At 39.7% G+C, this 25895-nt stretch overlaps 1 protein-coding gene across 1 annotated transcript in view; it reads left to right on the top strand.

Moving 5' to 3' along the window:
- The first annotated feature begins 972 nt into the window (after positions 1-972).
- Positions 973-25895, top strand: part of LOC137631554 (isocitrate dehydrogenase [NAD] subunit gamma, mitochondrial-like) — a 57491-nt gene continuing 32568 nt past the window's right edge. The window contains 5 exon segments of the mRNA XM_068363359.1: positions 973-1166; positions 18640-18675; positions 20742-20848; positions 21098-21210; positions 25461-25654. Coding sequence (XP_068219460.1) covers positions 1086-1166; positions 18640-18675; positions 20742-20848; positions 21098-21210; positions 25461-25654 — 531 coding nt within the window. The 5' untranslated portion in view covers positions 973-1085.

Genomic DNA, 25895 nt, shown 5'->3' with positions numbered 1-25895 from the left:
CCTGCCTCAGAAATGGAAATGATATTCCAATTCTCCCCTTGAATATCATGTCAGTGAGAAATGATATGATCATATCACAATTGAATGGCTAACAACAAATTACCGCACGTACTATGTGGACATTTTCCGCTTGTTTTAGTTAGTAGGATGTGTAATTATTTCCCCCCTGGAAGCTTCAAATTTACCCCCAGGGGAAAATTTCCCCCAGGTTGGGAACCACTGATCTAGAACTAATATTTTTTTCAGTTACCCTCTCAATACAGCAAATGGTGTACACTTCTACTTAGAAATTCTGCGCACTGTCCAGTGACCATCTCCCTGGTACCTACCGTTAACTCGTCCCAAATTGGTCACATCATGCTATCCTTCGGTTCTTGGCTGTGCAAAATTTGTAGAACTTTTTTTATGCCCCCGTTACCTCTTCCTTTCTCCCATTTTGCTGCCCAGCCTCTTTCAAGTTTTTACTTCATAGCGCAAATGACTCATTGTGTCTCAATTTTATAAATATAAATATATGATCAATTCTTTTAATTCATTCCCTCTTATTTTCAACTTTATTGCAAAAAGAAAAGAGGTTAAAACATTTCCTTGCGTCACACCAGTGTAGACATAAGATTTTCTTAACTCTATGAGGTAGATGGGCTAGTCCTCAATTTTTGACAAGTTGCCAAACCAAGATCAATCTAAAAATAATTCTCTATGTTTCAAAATTCTTGTATGATTTGTTTATAAATTTAATTTTCGTTTGCTTGCAAAATTAGCAATTGAATGTATTATATTTTGAGTAATGATAAAGATATTTAACATCTAAATTTATACATAGGTAACGGGAAATATCGACTTTTCGAATTGCGATACCAATTTTCCTCTTGGATATTTTTATCACAATATATAGTATATTTTATTTTACCAATTAGTATTATATTATATCTATTATCTCAAAACAGCTGAGGAAGATAACTAACTAGACTACGTACGAAGTCGCATTTGATAGCGAAAACGCCTCAGTCCTCGAAAGGAACCAGTGTTTATTTACAAAAGAACCGGCGACCTTTAAGGATACATTTCTCCCCTATTTCATCACTATGACATCTGTCAGCCGGACTGTGCAAGTTTTATCGAAAATTAAACCTCTCATTCAAGGAGCAAAAGCTACAACGACACAGGTAGGAATAATTCACTTTAAAACATAAACTTTGCCCTTCCCTAGAAAGTCGTCTTTGCCTACGGTAGGCTAAAATGAAGTCCCGGACGTATGTAATAAAGCCCGTGATTAGTTTCAATATTGAGATGTCGTTTATTAATAATTTTGATTTGATTAGGTTGTGTTTAATTGCCATTATTGCCTGAGGTGATGGTACTACTGATAAACCCTATTTGTTTTAATGAATCTAATAAGGCTGTGACCTAACCAAGGATTCTCCACACAACCCTTGGTTTTATTATAGTTAAGGACGGAACAACTTTTACCGGATTCTTTGCTCAACTTAACCAGCGGCCAGTTCCTCCCTTGTGGATTAAAAATAGAAATCAACTAACCTCAACTTTCCCCCGCTAACCTAACCTACAAGCAGTGTCCTTACCTACTTACCCAACAGGGGGTCTAACGGCCCCCTGCGACCCTCCTTACACTGCCGTATTCTAAGTTAGCGGTAATCATACATGCAGGTGGCCGCTGTCATACATACACCCCGAATCTATTAAGGCTATGATCTAACCAAGGATTCTCCACACAATCCTCCGTTTTATTATAGTTAAGGACGGGACAACGTTTACAGGATTCTCCAAATAACCTAACCTAAGACATTTATGCTTACATACTGTATTACATCCCTGTTCTCGGCTTTTTCTAAGACACGTTGCAATACTGTGTTTCAGGTGTATTGCTTAAGCTATCTTGAAAATGGTAAAATTAAAATTTCAACCAACACCCAGTTTCAGAGCCTTTGTATATCAGCGGTTAGTTCCTCCCGCGAGGATTGAAAATGGGCATCAACTAACCTAAACTTTCCCCCCTAACCTAACCTACAAGCCATGTCCTTATCTACTTATCTAACAAGGGGGACTAACGCCCCCCTGCAACCCCCCTTACAATGCCGTATTCTAAATTACCCATAATAATACATTCAGATAGCCGCTATCATACATACACCCCCCGAGTTTCAGTTACAAAACTACTTTTCCTACCTAGCACAGTGTGTTTTGAATTATCAAAACCAAACTTAGTCAAGTATAGAATATTAAGAATGAAAGTGAATTTATAACTTGAAAAATACAGGTTTCCGACAGTTATCATCATCAGAATTATTCAAAACATGTTAAAGTACATGAACATCTGTTATTTACTTATGTGCAATTTTACCCGACATCCTTGTGGTTGTGGTTAGAGCCCCCATGGTAGATATGAACGAGGATTCTTAGTTTAGGTGGGAAACCTTAGATTAGGCCGTTTCCCTCGTGAAATATGGTATTTTAGGGGTCTCAATAATTTGAAAAATACCAGTTTCCTACTATTATCATCATCAAGATTGTTCAAAACGCTTAAACGTGAATGAAAAATCACCTTATTTTATCCAAAATTATTTTTGATTATTTATTCAGATTTACCAGAGCATGCAGGGGAGTTTGAGATGTATTACTAAAATAGTTTGCATCAATAAAAGCAATGAATATACTATTAACGCATACTCAAGTATGAGGAAGTACATGATTTGCAGATTAGCTTCTCATTTTGGAACTATTGAATACGGCGAAATAGCTGAGCATTGCGATCTTCTGATTTTGAAAGGGTAATATTATATAAACTTTATCTGCATGCTGTACAGTCCGCCTTTGCTTTTTGCAGGTTTATTCTTTGTGATTTAGCTCGTTAGCGACACAGAGAACCGTATAATCTAGAAAGTTAAAAATCATGTAAACAGCCCGCGTTCCTTTGCACCTGGCTCGCTTCATGCCACTTTCCTCACCGCCCGGCACAACATCCCATCTCATGCTGACTCGGCCTCAATCTTGCATTCTCTCTCTTTGCGTGTGCATCTCCCGCTTTTGTCCATTTTGAGCAGAATTGTGTTTTTATGTAAAAAATGGATGTATTTGTATACAGTGGTACATACTCCTGATGTTTATTTTTACTGGTTAATGTACTGTCGATGTGCGACTCCGTACAGTAATGCTCAAGAGACGACGCATCAGGAGTTGCGTCATACTTCAAGACTGCTGCATAGAACTTTGTAGGAAAGTGTTTAGTTGTCTCTGTATAAAATATGTACTCTTAGTTAATCTTAAAGACAGTACCATTGTACGGTATACATATCGCGCAGTACAGTTTTTCAATATTAAACTTACCCGATAATTATGTAGCTGTCAACTCCGTTGCCCGACAGAATTCTATGGAGGGATACGCCAGCTATCACAATACTAGAAGGGGGTGTACTTACCAGCGCCACCTGTGGCCAGGTACTCAAGTACTTCTTGTTGACACCTCCTCAATTATTCCTCTGTCGTGCTTCCGGCAAGACGTTCTGGGATACGCTTATGTTCTTGGAGTATTTTCACGACTTTGGTGAAGTATTTCTCTTTGATTTCGGCTGTCGCTTTACTGGAAACTTCTATATTAGCTTAGTTAGCTTTTGGAATTAATTTGATTAATTATGGTGACGAAGAGAGTATGAACTCTCTTTCACCTTTAAATGGCCGACCCTTCCCTTAGACGGAAGTGTTGGTGTCTAAGAGAGTATAGACTCTCTTTCTTAATTTTGCTTAACAAAAGTTATAGATTTATTTTATATCTCTCCGCCTCTTATAGGCCTCTTCGATTAACTTCCTTTTTTTATAAACTTATTAAAATTAATTTTTATATTTGTTTATATTCGACCTTCCTAATAGTAGGCGGTCTTTTCTTGGTACCGAAGTTAATTAACATTGAGCCCGTCATTTCGGTTTTACCTGTTAACATATTATGCTATTTTAATGTCTTTGAAAGAATTTCTTTGATAGTCTAGTACTGTTTTCAAAGTTGAACTAACGTTTTGTTTTGTCTCTGCAGTTGTTGACGTTCAGAACGTTCAACTTGCACTCTATCGTTACGATAGAGAAAGAATTTTCACGGTTTCACATTGCAGTAAGAGTAACCGTGTCTAGCGTTTTGTTCATTCTTTCTTAACTTAATGGTTTTAATCCTAATAAAGGAACTTTTCATTTTGGGAAATATTTCAGTTTTTTCCTTTAACAATAATATGTTTTAACGATATATTTGATTGGGCTCTTCTCTCAGGTTCTAAGTCAAGAGAGAGAGAGAGAGAGAGAGAGATAGAGACGGAGGGAGAAAGAGGAGGATAAACGTTTCATTCAAGCCTGCCAGGCGTACGAGTAACGTTGTTATCGTTTTTGCTCTTCTCCCTAGTCTCTTTAGGGGAAGAAAGTAAACGTTTCTAGAGTGATCTAGTGTTTAGTCTCTTTCCAGCCACTGAATTATTTATCTTTCATTAGATTTTTCTGTTACATTGTAATTCTGTTTTCGCAATTACTAACTTTTGAGAAAGGATAGAATTGCGTGTTTCAGGTACAAACCACTTAAAGTTTCGAGTTCAGTGAAATAAGTGCAAACAGAAAATCAAAGTGATAAGTGATTAGCGCAAAGTGTGTCAGTGTTGTGCGTGAGGGTACTTCTGTGCGCGCCAGTCGTTCTCCCAGTCCGGGACCTCTTGCAAGCTCCCAAGCCCAGGGGAGAAGCAATGTCGAAGGACAAAAGGGTTCAGCAGGCCTTGATCGGCGCACAGAAGTATCCTCGGTGGTTGTGGGCGTGTCTTACCGAGACCGTCACTCCCACCCGCAGACGATTGAGCCCTTATTTTGCTCGACTGCAGAAGAAATTTAGGGGAGAAAACGCTGGTCTCAGGTCTCAAGACCTCTTAAACATAAAGTCCAGACCTATGCCAGACGTACGAAGTTAGAGTTCAACAACCCGGATGCAGTCATTGGGTTAGCTCTAACTCTCCTCAGTCATCAGTTGAATGCACTCCGCCTAAGAGGAGTAAGGTTCTGCCGCAACAGATCTCTGCTGTTAAGGCTTTACCTCAGCAGACCTTAGTGTCTGCCGACCCCAAGTTGACTCTACTGCAGTCCATGCAGTCACAACTTTCGGTCTTGATGCGTGAGTGTCGGGCTGAGAGTGTTGCGCCTCCGCCTCCGCCTGCGCTCGCTCCGCCTGCGCTCGCTCCGCCTGATCGCAGTACCACCTGCCAGGCGTACGATGTTGAGCCACGTTCTGAGTTGGCTGTTCCCAGTGGTGCTCAGCCTCCGCCTTCTTTAAGGCAACCTTTACAATGGGATCAGGAGGATTATACCTCTCTTCCTCCGCCTCCACTTGCTGCTCCACCAGTGATGCAACACTCGGTTGAGGTACAACAACCTCTCCCGTCCTTGAGTCAGTCTCCTCAGCTCTCGCTGCAGCGAGCTCAACCCTCCACAAGGCAAGCACCACTACACCTTAGCCTTGCGCCTCAGGAGCCTCAGCTTGCGAGACATTTACCTTGTTCTGCGCAGCCTCTACCTCATCGCGCTCCGCTCACACCACAGGAACAGGAACTTGCTACTCCGCTTCCGCCAACCGCTCAGCAAGCGCAACCCTTGGGTTCAGCCACTCATGCCAGGAGTCAGCCTCCTCCACCCATGCGCCTACCTTCTGCTACTTCCTTTGATCAGCCTTTGCAGACTGAGCCTCAGGTGTTCCCTCAACAGAGTCTTGAAGAGGAAACCACAACTATTGTTGTTCCAGCTCGTTCTGACTCTGCTGTTCAGCATACCTTACCTCCATTTTCAAACCTTATGATAATGGAGGTTATTTGTATTACTTATAAAAATATATTTGTATTCCTTGCAATATATTTTTAACAATATCGCAGAATATGGCAAAAAATATGAATCATGAGTTATGAATGTAAGGTAAATATTATGTTGATATTTAAACCCCATGCAAGCATGCATAAAGCACTCTAGCACTGGTCATGGAATTTCTGAGAAATGTTAAACGCCATGCACACGCTCTGCTTACCTTACAGCATGCTCTACATACAGCATGCTCTGCTTACAGCATGCTCTGCATACTACATGCTCTGCATACAGCATGCTCTGCATTCAGCATGCTCTGCATACAACATGCTCTACATACAGCATGCTCTGCATACAGCATGCTCTGCATACAACATGCTCTGCATACAGCATGCTCTGCATTCAGCATGCTCTGCATACAACATGCTCTGCATACAGCATGCTCTGCATTCAGCATGCTCTGCATACAACATGCTCTACATTCAGCATGCTCTGCTACAGCATACTCTGCATACAACATGCTCTGCATACCTTACCGCATGCTTCTCAGTCACACATCTTTGGTTGTTGCCAACTCACTAGACTGTCAAGCAGTTTCATAACGTTGCCTTCTAGTCTGCTGCTTTTGCACCAGTGAACCCTCACTGAGAGAACTTAGCTTTTCTAGGATATGGTCCCTGTAGATGAGAAAGTTCTTTTCTCCCTCCTTCTGATATTCCCTTGAGGACTCTGTCATTTGGAGGGAGCCTTTAGCTGCATAGCCTCCTATGGACTTTTATTTAAGCGTAACATGCTTCCAGGGAAGGTAATGGTTCCACTTCAGTCGCTAATCCCGTCTGTTACCACACCTGCTCCCATAGACCTTGAGCGGTGTTGCAAGACATGCAGTCCAAGCTTAGTCCTTGTTAGAGGATTTTTTGTTTACGGAGTCAATGTGTCACGGGGAAGACGTTCAACAACCAACAGAAGTGACTTGTTGTGACGCAGTGCGGCAACCTCAGCAACCCGATAAGGAGTTGTCTGTACGACCCAGACAGTCTAGACAGATTCGGGTTGTCACTGTACTTCCTCGCTTGCCCATGATTGACAGTTCACAGACTGTGCAGCAGTACCATGATCTTGTGTCCGGCTCCGTCAGACGACTGGCTTTTAAGAGCTCCCACAAGTCGTCGCTGTCTGGAGATTTTCAAATGGACTATGGATCTGACCAAGGAACTGGGCCTCCTGGTCAATTTTGAGGAGTCTCAGCTCGTTCCATCCCAGACCATTGTCTCCTTGGGTATGGATCTTCAGAGTCGAGCTTTTCGGACTTTTCCGTCGGCCCCAAGGATCTTCCAAGCCCTAGAATGCATCCAGAGCATGCTGAGAAGGAACCGATGCTCAGTCAGGTAGTGGATGAGTCTAACAGGGACACTTTCATCGCTGGCCCTGTTCATCGTGTTAGGGAGACTCCACCTCCCCCCCTTCAGTATCATCTAGCTGCTCACTGGATAAAGGACATGACGCTAGAGACGGTCTCAGTTCCTGTTTCCGAAGAGAGGAGGTCTTCTCTCGCGTGGTGTAAGAACAGCTTTCTTCTCAAGGAAGTCTACCTTTGGCTGTTCAGAAACACGACCGCCGTCTCCTCTCGGACGCATCAGACACGGGCTGGGGTGCGACTTTGGACGGACAAGAATGCTCGGGAACATGGAATCAGGAGCAAAGGACACTTCACATCAATTGCAAGGAGTTGTTGGCGGTTATTCTGGCCTTGATAAACTTCAAGTCCCTCCAGCTTAACAAAGTGGTGGAGGTGGACTCTGACAACACCACAGCCCTGGCTTACATCTTCAAGCAGGGAGGGACTCTTTCGTGGAAGTTGTTCTAGATCGCAAGGGACCTACTCATCTGGTCTAAAGATCGAAAGCTAACTGGTAACGAGGTTCATTCAGGGCGGTATGAATGTCATGGCAGATCACCTCAGACGGAAGGGTCAGGTCATCCCCACAGAGTGGACCCTTCTCAAGAATGTTTGCAACAGACTTTGGGCCCTGTGGGGTCAGCCAACCATAGATCTGTTCACTACCTCGATAACCTAGAGACTCCTGTTGTATTGTTCTCCGATTCCAGACCCAGCAGCAGTTCACGTGGATGCTTTTCTGCTGGATTGGTTCCATCTCGACCTGTATGCATTCCCGCCGTTCAAGATTGTCAACAGGGTACTTCAGAAGTTCTCCTCTCACAAAGGGACACGGCTGACGTTGGTTGGCTCCGCTCTGGTCCGCGAGAGAATGGTTCTTAGAGGTACTGCAATGGCTGGTCGACATTCCCAGGACTCTTCCTCTAGGAGTGAACCTTCTAAGTCTACCTCACGTAAAGAAGGTACACCCAATCCTCCACGCTCTTCGTCTGACTGCCTTCAGACTTTCGAAAGACTCTCAAGAGCTAGGGGCTTTTCGAAGGAGGCAGCCAGAGCGATTGCCAAAGCAAGGAGAACATCCACTCTCAGAATCTATCAGTCTCAAGGGGAAGTCTTCCGTAGCTGGTACAAGACCAATGCAGTTTCCTCAACCAGTACCACTGTAACCCAGATTGCTGACTTCCTGTTATATCTAAGGAAAGTAAGATCCCTTTCAGCTCCTACGATCAAGGGTTACAGAAGTATGTTGGCAGCGGTTTTCCGCCACAGAGGCTTGGATCTTTCCACCAACAAAGATCTACAGGACCTCCCTAGGTCTTTTGAGACCTCAAAGGAACGTCGGTTGTCCACTCCAGGCTGGAATCTAGACGTGGTCCTAAGGTTCCTTATGTCATCAAGATTTGAACCTCTCCAATCAGCCTCTTTTTAGGACCTCACATTAAAAACTCTTTTCCTCGTGTGCTTGACAACAGCTAAAAGAGTAAGTGAGATCCACGCCTTCAGCAGGATCATTGTTTTCACATCTGAAACGGCTACATGTTCCTTGCAGCTCGGTTTTTGCTAACGAGCTTCCTTCACGTCCTTGGCCTAAGTCGTTCGAGATCCCAAGCCTGTCCAACTTGGTGGGGAATGATCTGAAGAGAGTACTTTGCCCAGTTAGAGCTCTTAGGTACTATCTAAAAAGGTCTTAACCTTTACAAGGACAATCAGAAGCCTTATAGTGTGCTATCAAGAAACCTTCTTTTCCAAGTTCTAAGAACTCAGTTTCTTACTATTCAGGCTTCTGATTAGAGAAACACATTCTCATCTGAAGGAAGAAGACCTTGCTTTGCTGAAGGTAAGGACACATGAAGTGGGAGCTGTGGCTACTTCAGTGGCCTTCAAACAGAACCATTCTCTGCAGAGTGTTATGGATGCAACCTATTGGAGAAGCAAGTCAGTGTTCGCATCATTCTATCTCAAAGATGTCCAGTCTCTTTACGAGTACTGCTACACCCTGGGACCATTCGTGGCAACGAATGCAGTAGTAGGCGAGGGCTCAGCCACTACATTCCCATAATCCCATAACCTTTTAACCTTTCTCTTGAATACTTTTTATGGGTTGTACGGTCGGCTAAGAAGCCTTCCACATCCTTGTTGATTTGGCGGGTGGTCAATTCTTTCTTGAGAAGCGCCGAGGTTAAAGGTTGTGATGAGGTCCTTTAGTATGGGTTGCAGCCCTGTATACTTTAGCACCTTTGAGTTGATTCAGCCTCCCAAGAGGAACGCTGCGCTCAGTAAGGAAGACGATCTTATTAAAGGCAGAGTAACGGTTCAAGTCGACTTCCTTACCAGGTACTTATTATTTCATTGTTATTGTGGATAACTGATTATATGAAATACGGGATACTTAGCTATCCTTTAGTCTTGTACACTGGTTTTTCACCCACCCCCCTGGGTGTGAATCAGCTACATGATTATCGGGTAAGTTTAATATTGAAAAATGTTATTTTTATTAGTAAAATAAATTTTTGAATATACTTACCCGATAATCATGATTTAATCGACCCTCCCTTCCTCCCCATAGAGAACCAGTGGACCGAGGAATAATTGAGGAGGTGTCAACAAGAAGTACTTGAGTACCTGGCCACAGGTGGCGCTGGTAAGTACACCCCCTTCTAGTATTGTGATAGCTGGGGTATCCCTCCATAGAATTCTGTCGGGCAACGGAGTTGACAGCTACATGATTATCGGGTAAGTATATTCAAAAATTTATTTTACTAATAAAAATAACATATTACTGTAATGTATAGTATTGTTTATTAACTATAATGTACTGTACTTTACATAAATTACTACATGTATTGTACTCATACAGTATGTAAATGTAGGCTACATGTGTGGTGAGTTGTCAAACAGTGCAAGTCGTCTGAATGAAAACAGAGAACAGTTACAGTAAAGCTATACTGTACATATATTACAGTGATATGCACTGCAGAATCTGAGTGTTATATTAGATAGGAACAACAGTGTTTTGTTTGCTATAAGTGTCCTGATGACTACTGTAGTGTTACATACTGCACCATAGCCTTACCGTGTTCATTACTGTAGTCAATTTGTTTTAGTGAGGCAGATTTACACAGACTTACAGTGGTGCCCTTTTAGCTCGGAAAAGTTTCCTAATACCTGATTGGTGGGAAGTATAATCATGGTCATCGTTTTCAAATAATTACCAAATATTGTGAATCCAAACTTTTTTACTAACCTAAATTTTCCCCTCAGATATAGGTTTTATCAATGAATAATGTTAATGAATAAATATACAGTACTATAAAGTATTGTAATGGTATGTCTAAATTTAATAACACCCACCGAAGTCAACAACAGGAGCTTGTTTTCGGATACACACTGCATGAATTTGTAATTTTTCACATGTTTTAATACAAAGTGGGATAAATTACACTAAGCATAAGAAAAAACATGTTATTATATATTTTTTTTGAATACCAGAATCCACTAAAATCATGGAATTAATAAAACTATATTGGTGAAAATTTCGGGGAGGTAAAAGGAGCATTCTGCTGTCAAACACCAAAACGGGGATGAAAGGGAGAAGGAGGGGTATTACGGTTGTAACTCGGCGGTGAAATTATGAATTCGTTTAATTGCAATTTCTATGCAACACTACACTATCTTCAAACTTAAAATATTTTTATTAAAAAAATCTAAACCTTCACGAGAAAAATAGCATCATAGACCTATGATGTAAGTCCGGATGGAAAGGGTTTGATTTTTTTCGTAAACGTTTAAATTCTTGTCTATCATGTAAAATATGTATCTTCTATATAAATTTGCTAAATTAATCAGTGATGTAAACATACACCTGCATGTGTGTGTTCCAACATCTCAGCTGATGTCTCTCTTTTATCCCTTTCGGCACAGATGTACATCATTGGCCTATGATATAAGTCCATATAGAAAGGGTTCACTATTATTATTATTTTTTTTTTTTTTTTTTTTTTTTGTAAAGGTTTAGATTGTATTAATAACAATATTTTCACTGTGAGGATACTGTAGTGCTGCATATATTGCTTAACAATCACAATTAAACAAATTCATAATTAAACTGCCGAGTTACAACCACAATAGCCTACCCCTCCTTCTCCCTTTCATTTACCTCCACGCAAATTTCACCAACAGCGAGCTTTATTAATTCTATGATTTTATTATATTCTGGTATTCAAAAAGTTTATAACAACACCTTTTTCTTATGCTTATTGTAATTTATTCCAATTTGTGTTGAAATATTTGAAAAGTTACAAGGCAAACAGTTTGAAATATATGAGGTTTGTGTGTTTGGTGGCTATTTTAAGAGTGCATATAGTACAGTGTAGTTTCCCAACTGGTTACCTCTTAAAACTGCAATTAAAAACAAATGGTACTATATGGGATCTATTACAGCCAGACTAGGGTACAAGACTTATAGGCTCTGTAATAGAGAACTTCAACACAAAAATATTTAGTACAGTTTGTGCTAACATATGGTGTGAAGTGTATGAGGGACAAGATGCTAAGTCATAAATTTCTATGGTTAGTGTTTGTTGAGATTCAGTATTATGTAAAATTTCCCCTACAGTAGGTTACTCCTCCAATTAATTTAGTCTAGGTTCTTTATTAAGTAAGTCTATGAGAGAGAGAGAGAGAGAGAGAGAGAGAGAGAGAGAGAGAGAGAGAGAGAGAGAGAGAGAGAGAGAGCGCAGTTTATGAAAATTAGACAACTTCAAAGTTTCAGAATAGGAAGCCAAAATTTGCAGGTAGACCTGCATTTATTAGTTAGGCTACAACAATTTTTATTCGTTCAAAAGCAGTTGTCATTTTATTTCAATATAAGATCATTTCAGTTGATAATCATTTAGCTTGATTTAAGCACCAAAACTTGGGTCTGAGTTAGGATAGACTTGCCTGCTAAGCAGCATGGTAGGCATAGTAGGCCCTTAAATATGCCAAGACCTAGGAATCCCAGAAACTTGGTCTCTGGCCAAAGTTTAGTTCCTTGCTAGTATCACACCAAGAGCTAATCATAATTTTAACCAAGGTCAATTAAATTAGTGGCTAGAACCAGAAATAAACTACCCAGAAAGATTGTTTACTACATTGTTTAACTTTTTACTGTACAGTACTTGTCATAGGGACATGGGAATTTTAAGATGCTTCATGCATCCTAATGTAACTTAATATGTGACCAATTCATCTTTTTTTTATAGCTTCATCTACCTTAGAAAGATAGCAGCCTTAACAGGTTTGCTTCTAATAGGCAGTCCTAAGACAGCATATTCTGTGATAATTGATAAATGATAATCAAAATTTTATCTCAAGTCATATAATATCAGACACTGACTAATTGAGGTTATACTCTGTAAAAATTGTAATTCGGTTTATTTACACAAAAGTTGACAAAACTTCAATTTGGATGTTGACACACTTTTGCTTATACAGTATAGTAAATGTGATGGCTGACTGTGAAATCGCCGCGACAATAAACAAAGCTAGTTCCAGGGGGGAGGGAGGGAAGAAATATATCAATTTTCCCCCCCCCCCATTTTTATTTTGTTCATTTTTTTTTAACAGATGCTGGAAGTGAGGCTATTGCTAATATTATAGAATGTATACTTGACACAAAAAACAAAAAAAAATTCAATATTAAATATTAAAAAAAGATATAGATATGTGCTCAAGAGTTTATCAGTCTATCAAATATCATCAACAACTGGAGTTATTTTGCAAGTTTATACATGATGTTCGGTTCTTATCAATTATGAACCATTTGCCAACTAAGTTGACTGCAGAGCTCGTGTGACCCATCTGGTCACTCCTAAAAAGTACAAGCAGTACCTTTCATAAGGGATGTCTTAGGTCATGTTCATGAACCTGGGAATGTTTATAGGAACTCTGGAAAGTTAAGCATCTCTACTTAAATATTCATGCTCATGAGGAAAACGCACCAAACTCATCACAACTGAAACAAATCTTCCCAAATCAGTGGTTCATTCTTGAAACTTACTTAAAGTCTGCTTTGAATAGCTGTAAACTAGGTCTGGAAGCCCTTCAAAGAGCAGCAAATGACTTTTGTTCATGTTCAGCAGCATGAGCCATTGGTATTCATTAATTTTTGTTAACAGGAAAGTGCGGCATTGGACTCTTTGCTTCTCTGCCAGATCTACAAGTCCTAGAAATTCTTAAGACTCTTCAAGGTTAAAAAGTTGCTGTCAAAGCCGATGCAAAGCATATCAAATCCTTCGCAAGTAAAAAGTTTGAGGAAATTTTATAAGTTGCACAAGAGAAAATAGAGGTGTGAAATAGAACTAGAACCAGCAACTCTTCCTTGCAAGTGCAAGCTTCCAAAGATGCGTGATGATGGTTCTCAAGAATGTAATCCCAGTTGTGTAGAGAAGAATTACAGAGTAGGATTTTTCAATATTAAACTTACCCGATAATCATGTAGCTGTCAACTCCGTTGCCCGACAGAATTCTATGGAGGGATACGCCAGCTATCACAATACTAGAAGGGGGTGTACTTACCAGCGCCACCTGTGGCCAGGTACTCAAGTACTTCTTGTTGACACCTCCTCAATTATTCCTCTGTCGTGCTTCCGGCAAGACGTTCTGGGATACGCTTATGTTCTTGGAGTATTTTCACGACTTTGGTGAAGTATTTCTCTTTGATTTCGGCTGTCGCTTTACTGGAAACTTCTATATTAGCTTAGTTAGCTTTTGGAATTAATTTGATTATCCATCCCAGACCATTGTCTCCTTGGGTATGGATCTTCAGAGTCGAGCTTTTCGGACTTTTCCGTCGGCCCCAAGGATCTTCCAAGCCCTAGAATGCATCCAGAGCATGCTGAGAAGGAACCGATGCTCAGTCAGGTAGTGGATGAGTCTAACAGGGACACTTTCATCGCTGGCCCTGTTCATCGTGTTAGGGAGACTCCACCTCCCCCCCCTTCAGTATCATCTAGCTGCTCACTGGATAAAGGACATGACGCTAGAGACGGTCTCAGTTCCTGTTTCCGAAGAGAGGAGGTCTTCTCTCGCGTGGTGTAAGAACAGCTTTCTTCTCAAGGAAGTCTGCCTTTGGCTGTTCAGAAACACGACCGCCGTCTCCTCTCGGACGCATCAGACACGGGCTGGGGTGCGACTTTGGACGGACAAGAATGCTCGGGAACATGGAATCAGGAGCAAAGGACACTTCACATCAATTGCAAGGAGTTGTTGGCGGTTATTCTGGCCTTGATAAACTTCAAGTCCCTCCAGCTTAACAAAGTGGTGGAGGTGGACTCTGACAACACCACAGCCCTGGCTTACATCTTCAAGCAGGGAGGGACTCTTTCATGGAAGTTGTTCTAGATCGCAAGGGACCTACTCATCTGGTCTAAAGATCGAAAGCTAACTGGTAACGAGGTTCATTCAGGGCGGTATGAATGTCATGGCAGATCACCTCAGACGGAAGGGTCAGGTCATCCCCACAGAGTGGACCCTTCTCAAGAATGTTTGCAACAGACTTTGGGCCCTGTGGGGTCAGCCAACCATAGATCTGTTCACTACCTCGATTACCTAGAGACTCCTGTTGTATTGTTCTCCGATTCCAGACCCAGCAGCAGTTCACGTGGATGCTTTTCTGCTGGATTGGTTCCATCTCGACCTGTATGCATTCCCGCCGTTCAAGATTGTCAACAGGGTACTTCAGAAGTTCTCCTCTCACAAAGGGACACGGCTGACGTTGGTTGGCTCCGCTCTGGTCCGCGAGAGAATGGTTCTTAGAGGTACTGCAATGGCTGGTCGACATTCCCAGGACTCTTCCTCTAGGAGTGAACCTTCTAAGTCTACCTCACGTAAAGAAGGTACACCCAATCCTCCACGCTCTTCGTCTGACTGCCTTCAGACTTTCGAAAGACTCTCAAGAGCTAGGGGCTTTTCGAAGGAGGCAGCCAGAGCGATTGCCAAAGCAAGGAGAACATCCACTCTCAGAATCTATCAGTCTCAAGGGGAAGTCTTCCGTAGCTGGTACAAGACCAATGCAGTTTCCTCAACCAGTACCACTGTAACCCAGATTGCTGACTTCCTGTTATATCTAAGGAAAGTAAGATCCCTTTCAGCTCCTACGATCAAGGGTTACAGAAGTATGTTGGCAGCGGTTTTCCGCCACAGAGGCTTGGATCTTTCCACCAACAAAGATCTACAGGACCTCCCTAGGTCTTTTGAGACCTCAAAGGAACGTCGGTTGTCCACTCCAGGCTGGAATCTAGACGGGGTCCTAAGGTTCCTTATGTCATCAAGATTTGAACCTCTCCAATCAGCCTCTTTTTAGGACCTCACATTAAAAACTCTTTTCCTCGTCTGCTTGACAACAGCTAAAAGAGTAAGTGAGATCCACGCCTTCAGCAGGATCATTGTTTTCACATCTGAAACGGCTACATGTTCCTTGCAGCTCGGTTTTTGCTAAACGAGCTTCCTTCACGTCCTTGGCCTAAGTCGTTCGAGATCCCAAGCCTGTCCAACTTGGTGGGGAATGATCTGAAGAGAGTACTTTGCCCAGTTAGAGCTCTTAGGTACTATCTAAAAAGGTCTTAACCTTTACAAGGACAATCAGAAGCCTTATAGTGTGCTATCAAGAAACCTTCTTTTCCAAGTTCTAAGAACTCAGTTTCTTACTATTCAGGCTTCTGATTAGAGAAACACATTCTCATCTGAAGGAAGAAGACCTTGCTTTGCTGAAGGTAAGGACACATGAAGTGGGAGCTGTGGCTACTTCAGTGGCCTTCAAAAAGAACCATTCTCTGCAGAGTGTTATGGATGCAACCTATTGGAGAAGCAAGTCAGTGTTCGCATCATTCTATCTCAAAGATGTCCAGTCTCTTTACGAGTACTGCTACACCCTGGGACCATTCGTAGCAACGAATGCAGTAGTAGGCGAGGGCTCAGCCACTACATTCCCATAATCCCATAACCTTTTAACCTTTCTCTTGAATACTTTTTATGGGTTGTACGGTCGGCTAAGAAGCCTTCCACATCCTTGTTGATTTGGCGGGTGGTCAATTCTTTCTTGAGAAGCGCCGAGGTTAAAGGTTGTGATGAGGTCCTTTAGTATGGGTTGCAGCCCTGTATACTTTAGCACCTTTGAGTTGATTCAGCCTCCCAAGAGGAACGCTGCGCTCAGTAAGGAAGACGATCTTATTAAAGGCAGAGTAACGGTTCAAGTCGACTTCCTTACCAGGTACTTATTATTTCATTGTTATTGTGGATAACTGATTATATGAAATACGGGATACTTAGCTATCCTTTAGTCTTGTACACTGGTTTTTCACCCACCCCCCTGGGTGTGAATCAGCTACATGATTATCGGGTAAGTTTAATATTGAAAAATGTTATTTTTATTAGTAAAATAAATTTTTGAATATACTTACCCGATAATCATGATTTAATCGACCCTCCCTTCCTCCCCATAGAGAACCAGTGGACCGAGGAATAATTGAGGAGGTGTCAACAAGAAGTACTTGAGTACCTGGCCACAGGTGGCGCTGGTAAGTACACCCCCTTCTAGTATTGTGATAGCTGGCGTATCCCTCCATAGAATTCTGTCGGGCAACGGAGTTGACAGCTACATGATTATCGGGTAAGTATATTCAAAAATTTATTTTACTAATAAAAATAAAATTTTTCAAAGTTATTTACAGTGCATCGGATTTTTTTCCTATACAAATACAAACCTCCGTGTCTTAATAGGACTGTGTGTGCTTTCAGCGAAACTTGAAAGGGGAGTTAAAACTTTATTGAGGTGGCGGTAGTTACAGCTGGCTGGTGGGGAAGCCCTACTCACTCAACAGTCCACTGAGCCCTCACTTTGTTTTCAGCCACTGGATAGTATAAACGTACTTCTGGGGCCTTCAACTGGTTGCTAATCTTATGTTTTTGATATAGATAATTGTGTAGACAGTTTGTTGTCATTGAGGGATATGTAGAAGGAAGAATAGATTTGCAGTGTTTTCCCAAAAACTGTAGTTGTTTAATAGTTTTCTGTGCAAACCTACCGATATCCAGATTCTTGTTCTTGTTAGACAGCATTCCTGTTTATTCCCTCGCTTTTGTGATCATGTGACATGACATCGTATATATAATTAAGGTTGACAATACTTATACATTGATGCGCATCATCGAAGGAATAAGGTTTTACTGCAGCCAGGTGTGGAGCAGAAAGGCGCCGCCCTTCTTCTTTCCCGCAGTGCCATCCCGTTTCTGGGAAGATGCTAATGACATAATCTCTTCCCAATTGGAGTGTCATCATAGGCCTGAATGACCATTAGAAGTAGAACTTCAAGTTCCTCCTCCACTTCTACCTCAACTTAACACAGAGGACAAAAGAGATCCTGTGGTGCCTTACCTTTTTTCTCATCACAAAGTCCAAGAAGATAGATCGATAGGAGTCACATATGCATGACTGTTACCGTTTCTCTCTCCCGTTGGATAGACAGCGGACTGTAGGCATTACTGAAGGGATTACTGAAGGGTCTTTTCAATTTGCATAGCTACACTTCCTTTATAACCTTCTACTTTACCTCTGTTCCCACTTTTTTTTTCCCTGTTTTACCTCATAGTGTAACTCTTCACAAGGTTTTATCCAAGATGCACTTGGGCACTTAGCACCTGGCTATTTGCCCAAATTCATAAATTGTTCAATCCATTATTTAATATTGATATATTTACTTATTTTCCTCCTTTTATGCGAAGAAGGTAGAATGCAATTAAAATGGTTGTAGGTTCACAATGCAATTGAAATGTGAAAGGTTCATTGGTATTTACAATAGTTTGATCTGACCTGGGATCCCATACCCTGTTGTGACCAATTTTTTTTATGGTAATTTAATACTGTGGTTTTTTTATTATATGATAGTCCTGTACTAGTACACTACTAAGAGATCTGGTTATTTGCATTACTTATTGATACTGTATAAAAGATTATTGTTCCAACACAGATGCAAACCTTTCGCTATTTATAGGGTATTACTCTCGGCAATGCTGAAAACACTACCCTATAAATAGCTCCAGGTTTGTATGCTAGGAAAAATGTAAATTATTTCCAAATTTGATATTTTACTGCAACCCTTTAGCTGCTCTTCTTTTTGTCTTATTTTTCACCTGGCATAACTACTACTACTTTATCCTGAGTCAACCTTATCTTGATTAGGATATCCAATTTGATGATATAATTTAACATGATAGTGATAATGCAGTGTTATTAGTAATCTTAATTAATTCCATCTTGTAAAATATTCTTAAATGCCTATTGAATTTTTGTAGCAGCCAGTGTAATTTTATATTTTTTTTACTAATTCCATTCATTTATGTAATTTTATCAAGTGTTCTCTTTTACTTTTCAGGCACCAAATTTCTCCCAGAAGAGGACATTCACAGCGGTAAGTTATATGTGATATTAATATTTTCTGTTGATAAAATAGACATTGTATAGCCCTTCACAATTAATGGGCATATACATTTCAGCAGTTACAATGTATCAACTGGCAGGGGAAAGATTCATGCTTCAGGGCCCTTATTTAGATTTAAAGGGAGACTAGAAACACATGCCTTGTGTGGATAAAGTCTGCACACAATACACTCCATTTAGGGACAAGTATTGATGCAAGTTGCCCCCTTTCCTGATACTGTACAGTACCGTATTTAAGCCTTTCGCCAACCAAAAGCCCAATAGAGTAAAGTAGCTTGATATTTAGTGTTATCCAAGTACTGTAAGGGAATACAATTTTGAAATAATTTGTTGCTTTTGAGATTGGGATTTAAGTGGTTTATCATTGATTTATAGTTTTTTCATGAGTTATTTTCTTTGGCATTGCATGTAAGTCTAAGGCCATATACCGGTAGTTTTTATATTCTTCCCAAACATAACTTACAGAATTATTCATGATGGTGGATTCCTATTACCAGATTCTGCAGAATAACAAGTTTTGTTTGAATTAATGGTTAAGTATAAATGACCCACAAATGAAGGTATCTATAGAAATTCATGACAGTACTGAATCATGTCAGTACTCACATACTGTATAAAGCAAGAAATTTTGATTTCTGAAGAAAGAACTACTCATTTTAAATACAGCTCTAGAGCTATCTGGACAGTAGTGAATTCTTAATAAACAGCATGACTATTTTCAACATTACTATTGAGGAAATTTTACTCATTAGCCTTTTTCTGTACATTTCACCTCAAATAGCACACCGACGAGATGGTGATATTTAGTTGCACTAAATTAAGAACTATAATTTTATAAGACTTGTCACTTGCAACATGTACAGTACAGAAGCAGTATTTTATTATTATTATTTGTTTTTCATCTTTGATGGTTTGAATACTGAAAATTAAGTCGTAACTTATGCGCTGACACCTTGGACTTGTAAGATCAGAATGACACTGCAATAAAACTAATGCTCATCCACGATGATATAGTATTATAGTGACATCCGCTCATCTTGTCAGCATAATGACAAGTAACATACTCCTCAAAGCTCACCAGAAAGGGCAATAAACAAAAATGAAATTGGTAAAGTATCTACAGTACTGTACTCTATTTATTGAGGTTACCTATAAGGATGAAAATGTAACCTGTTCTCTGGGGAAAACACTCCTTTGAAGCTACAGAGAATCTCCAAATCAGAAGAGAGCACAAAGTTCCCGATGATGACAATCAGGCTCAAGAAAGAATGGTATTGCTTTTTATATTTGTTACTCACCACAGAAGAAAAAAGATCTGAAATTACCAAATGACAATAAACAGAGAGGTGCTCCATGTATATACAGTATATGATATACTTCACTACCACTGTCTTAATCATATACCACCTTATATCCGAGAACATGAAAATTCTATTCAAACTAACTTATCTAAGATTGAGAGTCATATATGATACATCATTAGCTAAGTCATACTCATATAACACTTGCTTGTCTTTACTCTGTGGATTTGGTTTTTATGGCTTTGAGCAAGTCCTAAAGATAACTCATTAGTCTGCTGAAGATTCTGTCAAACATTTTGTACAGATATTTCTAAAAAGAAAGTAACTGGTTAAATAAAGAGAACACAATTATACTGTACAGTATTTAATACGAACTGTAATTGGGGTTTTAGATCTTTTTAACCATTATCAATGGAAATAAAGTTCTCATGGTTTTCTTTTTAACTATCGTTTCTTAAATAAGTGTAGACTTAATTTTCCATGAAACAAAGTCAAGTTATTTCTTTGGAAGTATTACACCTTTTTTCTTGAAGTATTTTAATCTCACACAAATGGTAACACACTTTCTCGTTATATTTATACTGTATATTCTTCAATTGATTTTTTCTTTTCTATTGTGTCAAGTGAATGAATGGAATTATTTTGTAAAAAATTTTCTAGAACTGAATTAAAGAATTTATGAACTAATTGAACTTATGTTTACATCATTCATAATGTAATTTCCTATTCTTCCTAGGCAAAACCTTTCCCTGTCGCGAAGTATGGAGGCCGCTTCACAGTTACCATGTTACCTGGAGATGGAATTGGACCAGAGATGATGGGCTATGTTCAGAATATATTCAGGTACATTTGATATCTATTCTCCAAATCCTGATAATTTTATTTTCATCTAATTTCTTTAATGTAGCAAACTTTTAGCAGGCTTATCTTTGTACAAGGTGAAGTATTGGTGTACTGTACTATATACCTGTAATAGTATTGTAAATGTTATAGTATAATTTATATTTTTTGATCACACAATATGTGAATTTATTTTTTCTTTAGAAATAATGTTGAATTATTGTATCTGTATTAAAATCTTTTACATTTTAGGTATGCTGGCGTACCTGTGGATTTTGAGGAAATTAAATTAACTAAGAGCTCTACTGATGAAGAGTTTGAAAATGCACTGATCTGCATCAAAAGAAATGGAGTAGCTCTTAAAGGTTAGTGATTAGACATTGAAATAGTAATTTGTAAAACTTTATTTAGCTATGAGGATGTTCCCAAATGTTGTCCAAATCATTTATTTTAATATTGCTTTGTCCAAAATCTCTTGGTATTTGCTAAGAATCTGTATTTGTTCCTACATGAGTACAAGACTTCAATCTTTAATGGGAGTATGCTTTCCCCGTAGTTAGAATTTGGCTGTTAAAATTATGACGAGGTGTAGGTAGTTACTGGCTTGTGGTCCGTAGTTAGAATTTGGCTGTTAGAATTATGACGAGGTGTAGGTAGTTACCGGCTTGTGGTCCGTAGTTAGAATTTGGCTGTTAGAATTATGACGAGTTGTAGGTAGTTACCGGCTTGTGATCCGTAGTTAGAATTTGGCTGTTAGAATTATGACGAGTTGTAGGTAGTTACCGGCTTGTGGTCCGTAGTTAGAATTTGGCTGTTAGAATTATGACGAGTTGTAGGTAGTTACCGGCTTGTGGTCCGTAGTTAGAATTTGGCTGTTAGAATTATGGCGAGTTGTAGGTAGTTACCGGCTTGTGGTCCGTAGTTAGAATTTGGCTGTCAGAATTATGGCGAGTTGTAGGTAGTTACCGGCTTGTGGTCCGTAGTTAGAATTTGGCTGTCAGAATTATGGCGAGTTGTAGGTAGTTACCGGCTTGTGGTCCGTAGTTAGAATTTGGCTGTCAGAATTATGGCGAGTTGTAGGTAGTTACCGGCTTGTGGTCCGTAGTTAGAATTTGGCTGTCAGAATTATGACGAGTTGTAGGTAGTTACCGGCTTGTGGTCCGTAGTTAGAATTTGGCTGTCAGAATTATGACGAGTTGTAGGTAGTTACCGGCTTGTGGTCCGTAGTTAGAATTTGGCTGTCAGAATTATGACGAGTTGTAGGTAGTTACCGGCTTGTGGTCCGTAGTTAGAATTTGGCTGTCAGAATTATGACGAGTTGTAGGTAGTTACCGGCTTGTGGTCCGTAGTTAGAATTTGGCTGTCAGAATTATGACGAGTTGTAGGTAGTTACCGGCTTGTGGTCCGTAGTTAGAATTGGGCTGTCAGAATTATGACGAGTTGTAGGTAGTTACCGGCTTGTGGTCCGTAGTTAGAATTGGGCTGTCAGAATTATGACGAGTTGTAGGTAGTTACCGGCTTGTGGTCCGTAGTTAGAATTGGGCTGTCAGAATTATGACGAGTTGTAGGTAGTTACCGGCTTGTGGTCCGTAGTTAGAATTGGGCTGTCAGAATTATGACGAGTTGTAGGTAGTTACCGGCTTGTGGTCCGTAGTTAGAATTGGGCTGTTAGAATTATGACGAGTTGTAGGTAGTTACCGGCTTGTGGTCCGTAGTTAGAATTGGGCTGTTAGAATTATGACGAGTTGTAGGTAGTTACCGGCTTGTGGTCCGTAGTTAGAATTTGGCTGTTAGAATTATGACGAGTTGTAGGTAGTTACCGGCTTGTGGTCCGTAGTTAGAATTTGGCTGTTAGAATTATGACGAGTTGTAGGTAGTTACCGGCTTGTGATCCGTAGTTAGAATTTGGCTGTTAGAATTATGACGAGTTGTAGGTAGTTACCGGCTTGTGGTCCGTAGTTAGAATTTGGCTGTTAGAATTATGACGAGTTGTAGGTAGTTACCGGCTTGTGGTCCGTAGTTAGAATTTGGCTGTCAGAATTATGGCGAGTTGTAGGTAGTTACCGGCTTGTGGTCCGTAGTTAGAATTTGGCTGTCAGAATTATGGCGAGTTGTAGGTAGTTACCGGCTTGTGGTCCGTAGTTAGAATTTGGCTGTCAGAATTATGACGAGTTGTAGGTAGTTACCGGCTTGTGGTCCGTAGTTAGAATTTGGCTGTCAGAATTATGGCGAGTTGTAGGTAATTACCGGCTTGTGGTCCGTAGTTAGAATTTGGCTGTTAGAATTATGACGAGTTGTAGGGAGTTACCGGCTTGTGGTGGGGAAGCCACCCCCCACCACACACTGAGTAGTCCCTTTATTTTCTGCCACTGAAGAGTACAAAATTAGATAAATATCATCCTAGTTGTAGAGGCAAATTCATGCTATGTAGTACTCATAACAAGCCATACAGACCCATGGAATACATTTTAGCATTACTCATCGTTTCAGTTATGGGAATACTAACCTTAATAGATAGCCTGTTGAGAGAAAATCACTTTTCTTAATGTATTTCTTATTTGAAATGGGTACTGCATATTATCAATAAAAGGAAATATTATCTTACGAAGGTAAATTACCTGGTAATTCCTTTTTATAGGAGAAAATATGTTATTTCTAAGGAAATAGTTTTCCAATTTATGTACTATTTCCGACAGTCTTGTAAGTCATCACAGTGAAAAAATGGTCGTAAAGTCAAACAGTAGTATGTCCATGACTACTTGTATTGTATTGATTATAGGATAGCTGAAAATTTGCAGCTGTTTTATCTGCCTTTCCTGCAATTCTTTATTTACTTTTTCTCAATATAGAATTGTGCTGTAATATGAAATTTAAAGAGAGAATTCCTCTTACCTTTGGTTGAAGGAGGACTTAATTTTCATACTTGGAATCATAGAAATAAAAGGTAAACTCTTTCTGATTGGTGTTTTTAAGGTTTTTAATTTTCTTTGTTACTCTTTCCCTCCCTTCCTTACCTTAATGAGTGTGGGACTCGGCAAGGTGAGCCACTGGTAAAATTAATAGAAATAGATGGAATCTAATGATGGAATGCATTACTGTATAGTATTTCAATACTGATAATTATAATAAGCTAAGCTACAACCTTAGTTTGAAAAGCAGGATGCCACAAGCCCAAGGGCTCTAACAGGGAAAAATAGCACAATGTGGAAAGGAAATAAGAAAATAAACAAACTGCAAGAGAAGTAATGAAAAAACAAAAGAAAACATGTTAAGAACAGTAACAGCATTAAATTAGATCTTTCATATAAACTATAAAATCTTGAAAAAACGCAGAGAAGAGAAGCAAGGTTGAATAGTGAACAAATACATACATACATACATACATATACCAAGGCATTTCCCCCAATTTGGGGGGTAGCTGACATCAAACAAATGAAACAGAAAAGGGGACCTCTAATCTCTACGTTCGTCCCAGCCTGACAAGGGACTCAACTGAGTTCGGCTGGTACTGCCAGGGGTGCCACAGCCCACCCTCCCTCGTTATCCACCACAGATGAAGCTTCATAATGCTGAATCCCCTACTGCTCCTACCTCCGCGGTCTTCCAAGGCATCGGAGGAAGCAGCAGGGCCTACCGGAACTGCGTCACAATCGCTCGCCATTCATTCTTATTTCTAGCACGCTCTCTTGCCTCTCTCACATCTATCCTCCTATCACCCAGAGCTTCCTTCACTCCATCCATCACCCAAACCTTGGGTTGATGATTCACTTAATTTCAACTTCAAATATGAAACTTAACCACTCTTAGATTGATTACCATGGAGTGCCACAGATAGCATGCCCAACCATAACATGCTAAAGAGGGAAGTTAATTGAAGTGAGGGAGAGTGGGAATTATTTTAGTTGATTTATACATATAAAAAAGAGAGCTATGCCGTGGAAGGTAGGTAAACCACAGGCAGTTTAAATGATAAATTTCGTTATCACAGTTCTGTGTTTGTGTAGTTTTGCCCATAGATAAGTAATTTGTGTTCCACTCCTGGAAAACACAAATGCAATATGTATGTAGTATTCAATATCATGTAAGTACTCTCCTGTATAGCATAGGTAGCTGGCAAAAGTATGTGATGATTCTATGTAAAATTTTGATTGCCTCAAAACTAGAATATGGATGTTAAATGCTGAATTGTTTATTTGTTCACAAAAATTAAATTTTATCCAAAAAATAATTTCACAGAAGAAACAACGTAGTTATCTCTGGATTATCATTGCAGATTTAATTCCAGTTTTTAATGGGAAATCTTTTAGGTCTTTATAGCAATTGTTTGCAGTGCTCTAAACCCTATGGGTATTGTATTAGTCACAGAACTTGAAATCACAGTGGTTAAGATATTACATGCTAAATGTTTGGTGGTTTTGTGTACTTTACATATTTTAGTAACTTTTCAGTTCACTGAGTCTTCCTGATTCAATAGGTATTTAATACAGTATTGATATTTGTAAATATGTCAGGAATGTCCTTGTATCAAGGTATGGAAGATTCCAATTGTTGTCAAATAAATAGTCTTTGTTATTTCGTTATTTATTTATGTGAATAATTTTTTTTGTTTACGCAGGTAGCATAGAAAGCAAGTATGGCGACAACATTTCAACTATGTCCCGCAATGTTGCCCTTAGGACAGAACTAGACCTCTTCGCAAATGTGTTACATTGCAAATCATATCCTGCAGTGCGATCAAAGTATGATGATGTGGACATTATTCTTGTCCGTCAGAATACTGAAGGAGAGTATGCCTTGATGGAGCATGAGGTGAGGAAAAAGGTTTAGTTAATTGTTCTTTTAAGTCTGTACATTGTAAAAGAATGTTCAATGTTGCAATTTTTTCATTCTTAATTGTTTTATATCCCAGGTACTACACTCTATTCTTTATCTTCAGCTGTTTGGTATTTTATTTAAGAGTTCCTTACAGCACTAAGTAATTTTTTTCAGATTTATTGATTTTTCTTGCCCATATTGCTAAATTAATAGTGCATGTCAAGGTACTTAGTTA

The sequence above is a fragment of the Palaemon carinicauda genome, chromosome 40 (assembly GCF_036898095.1).
Source record: "Palaemon carinicauda isolate YSFRI2023 chromosome 40, ASM3689809v2, whole genome shotgun sequence".
NCBI lineage: Eukaryota > Metazoa > Arthropoda > Malacostraca > Decapoda > Palaemonidae > Palaemon > Palaemon carinicauda.
Note: the sequence above shows the minus strand (reverse complement) of the source record. Positions and strands in the feature narration are given on the sequence as shown.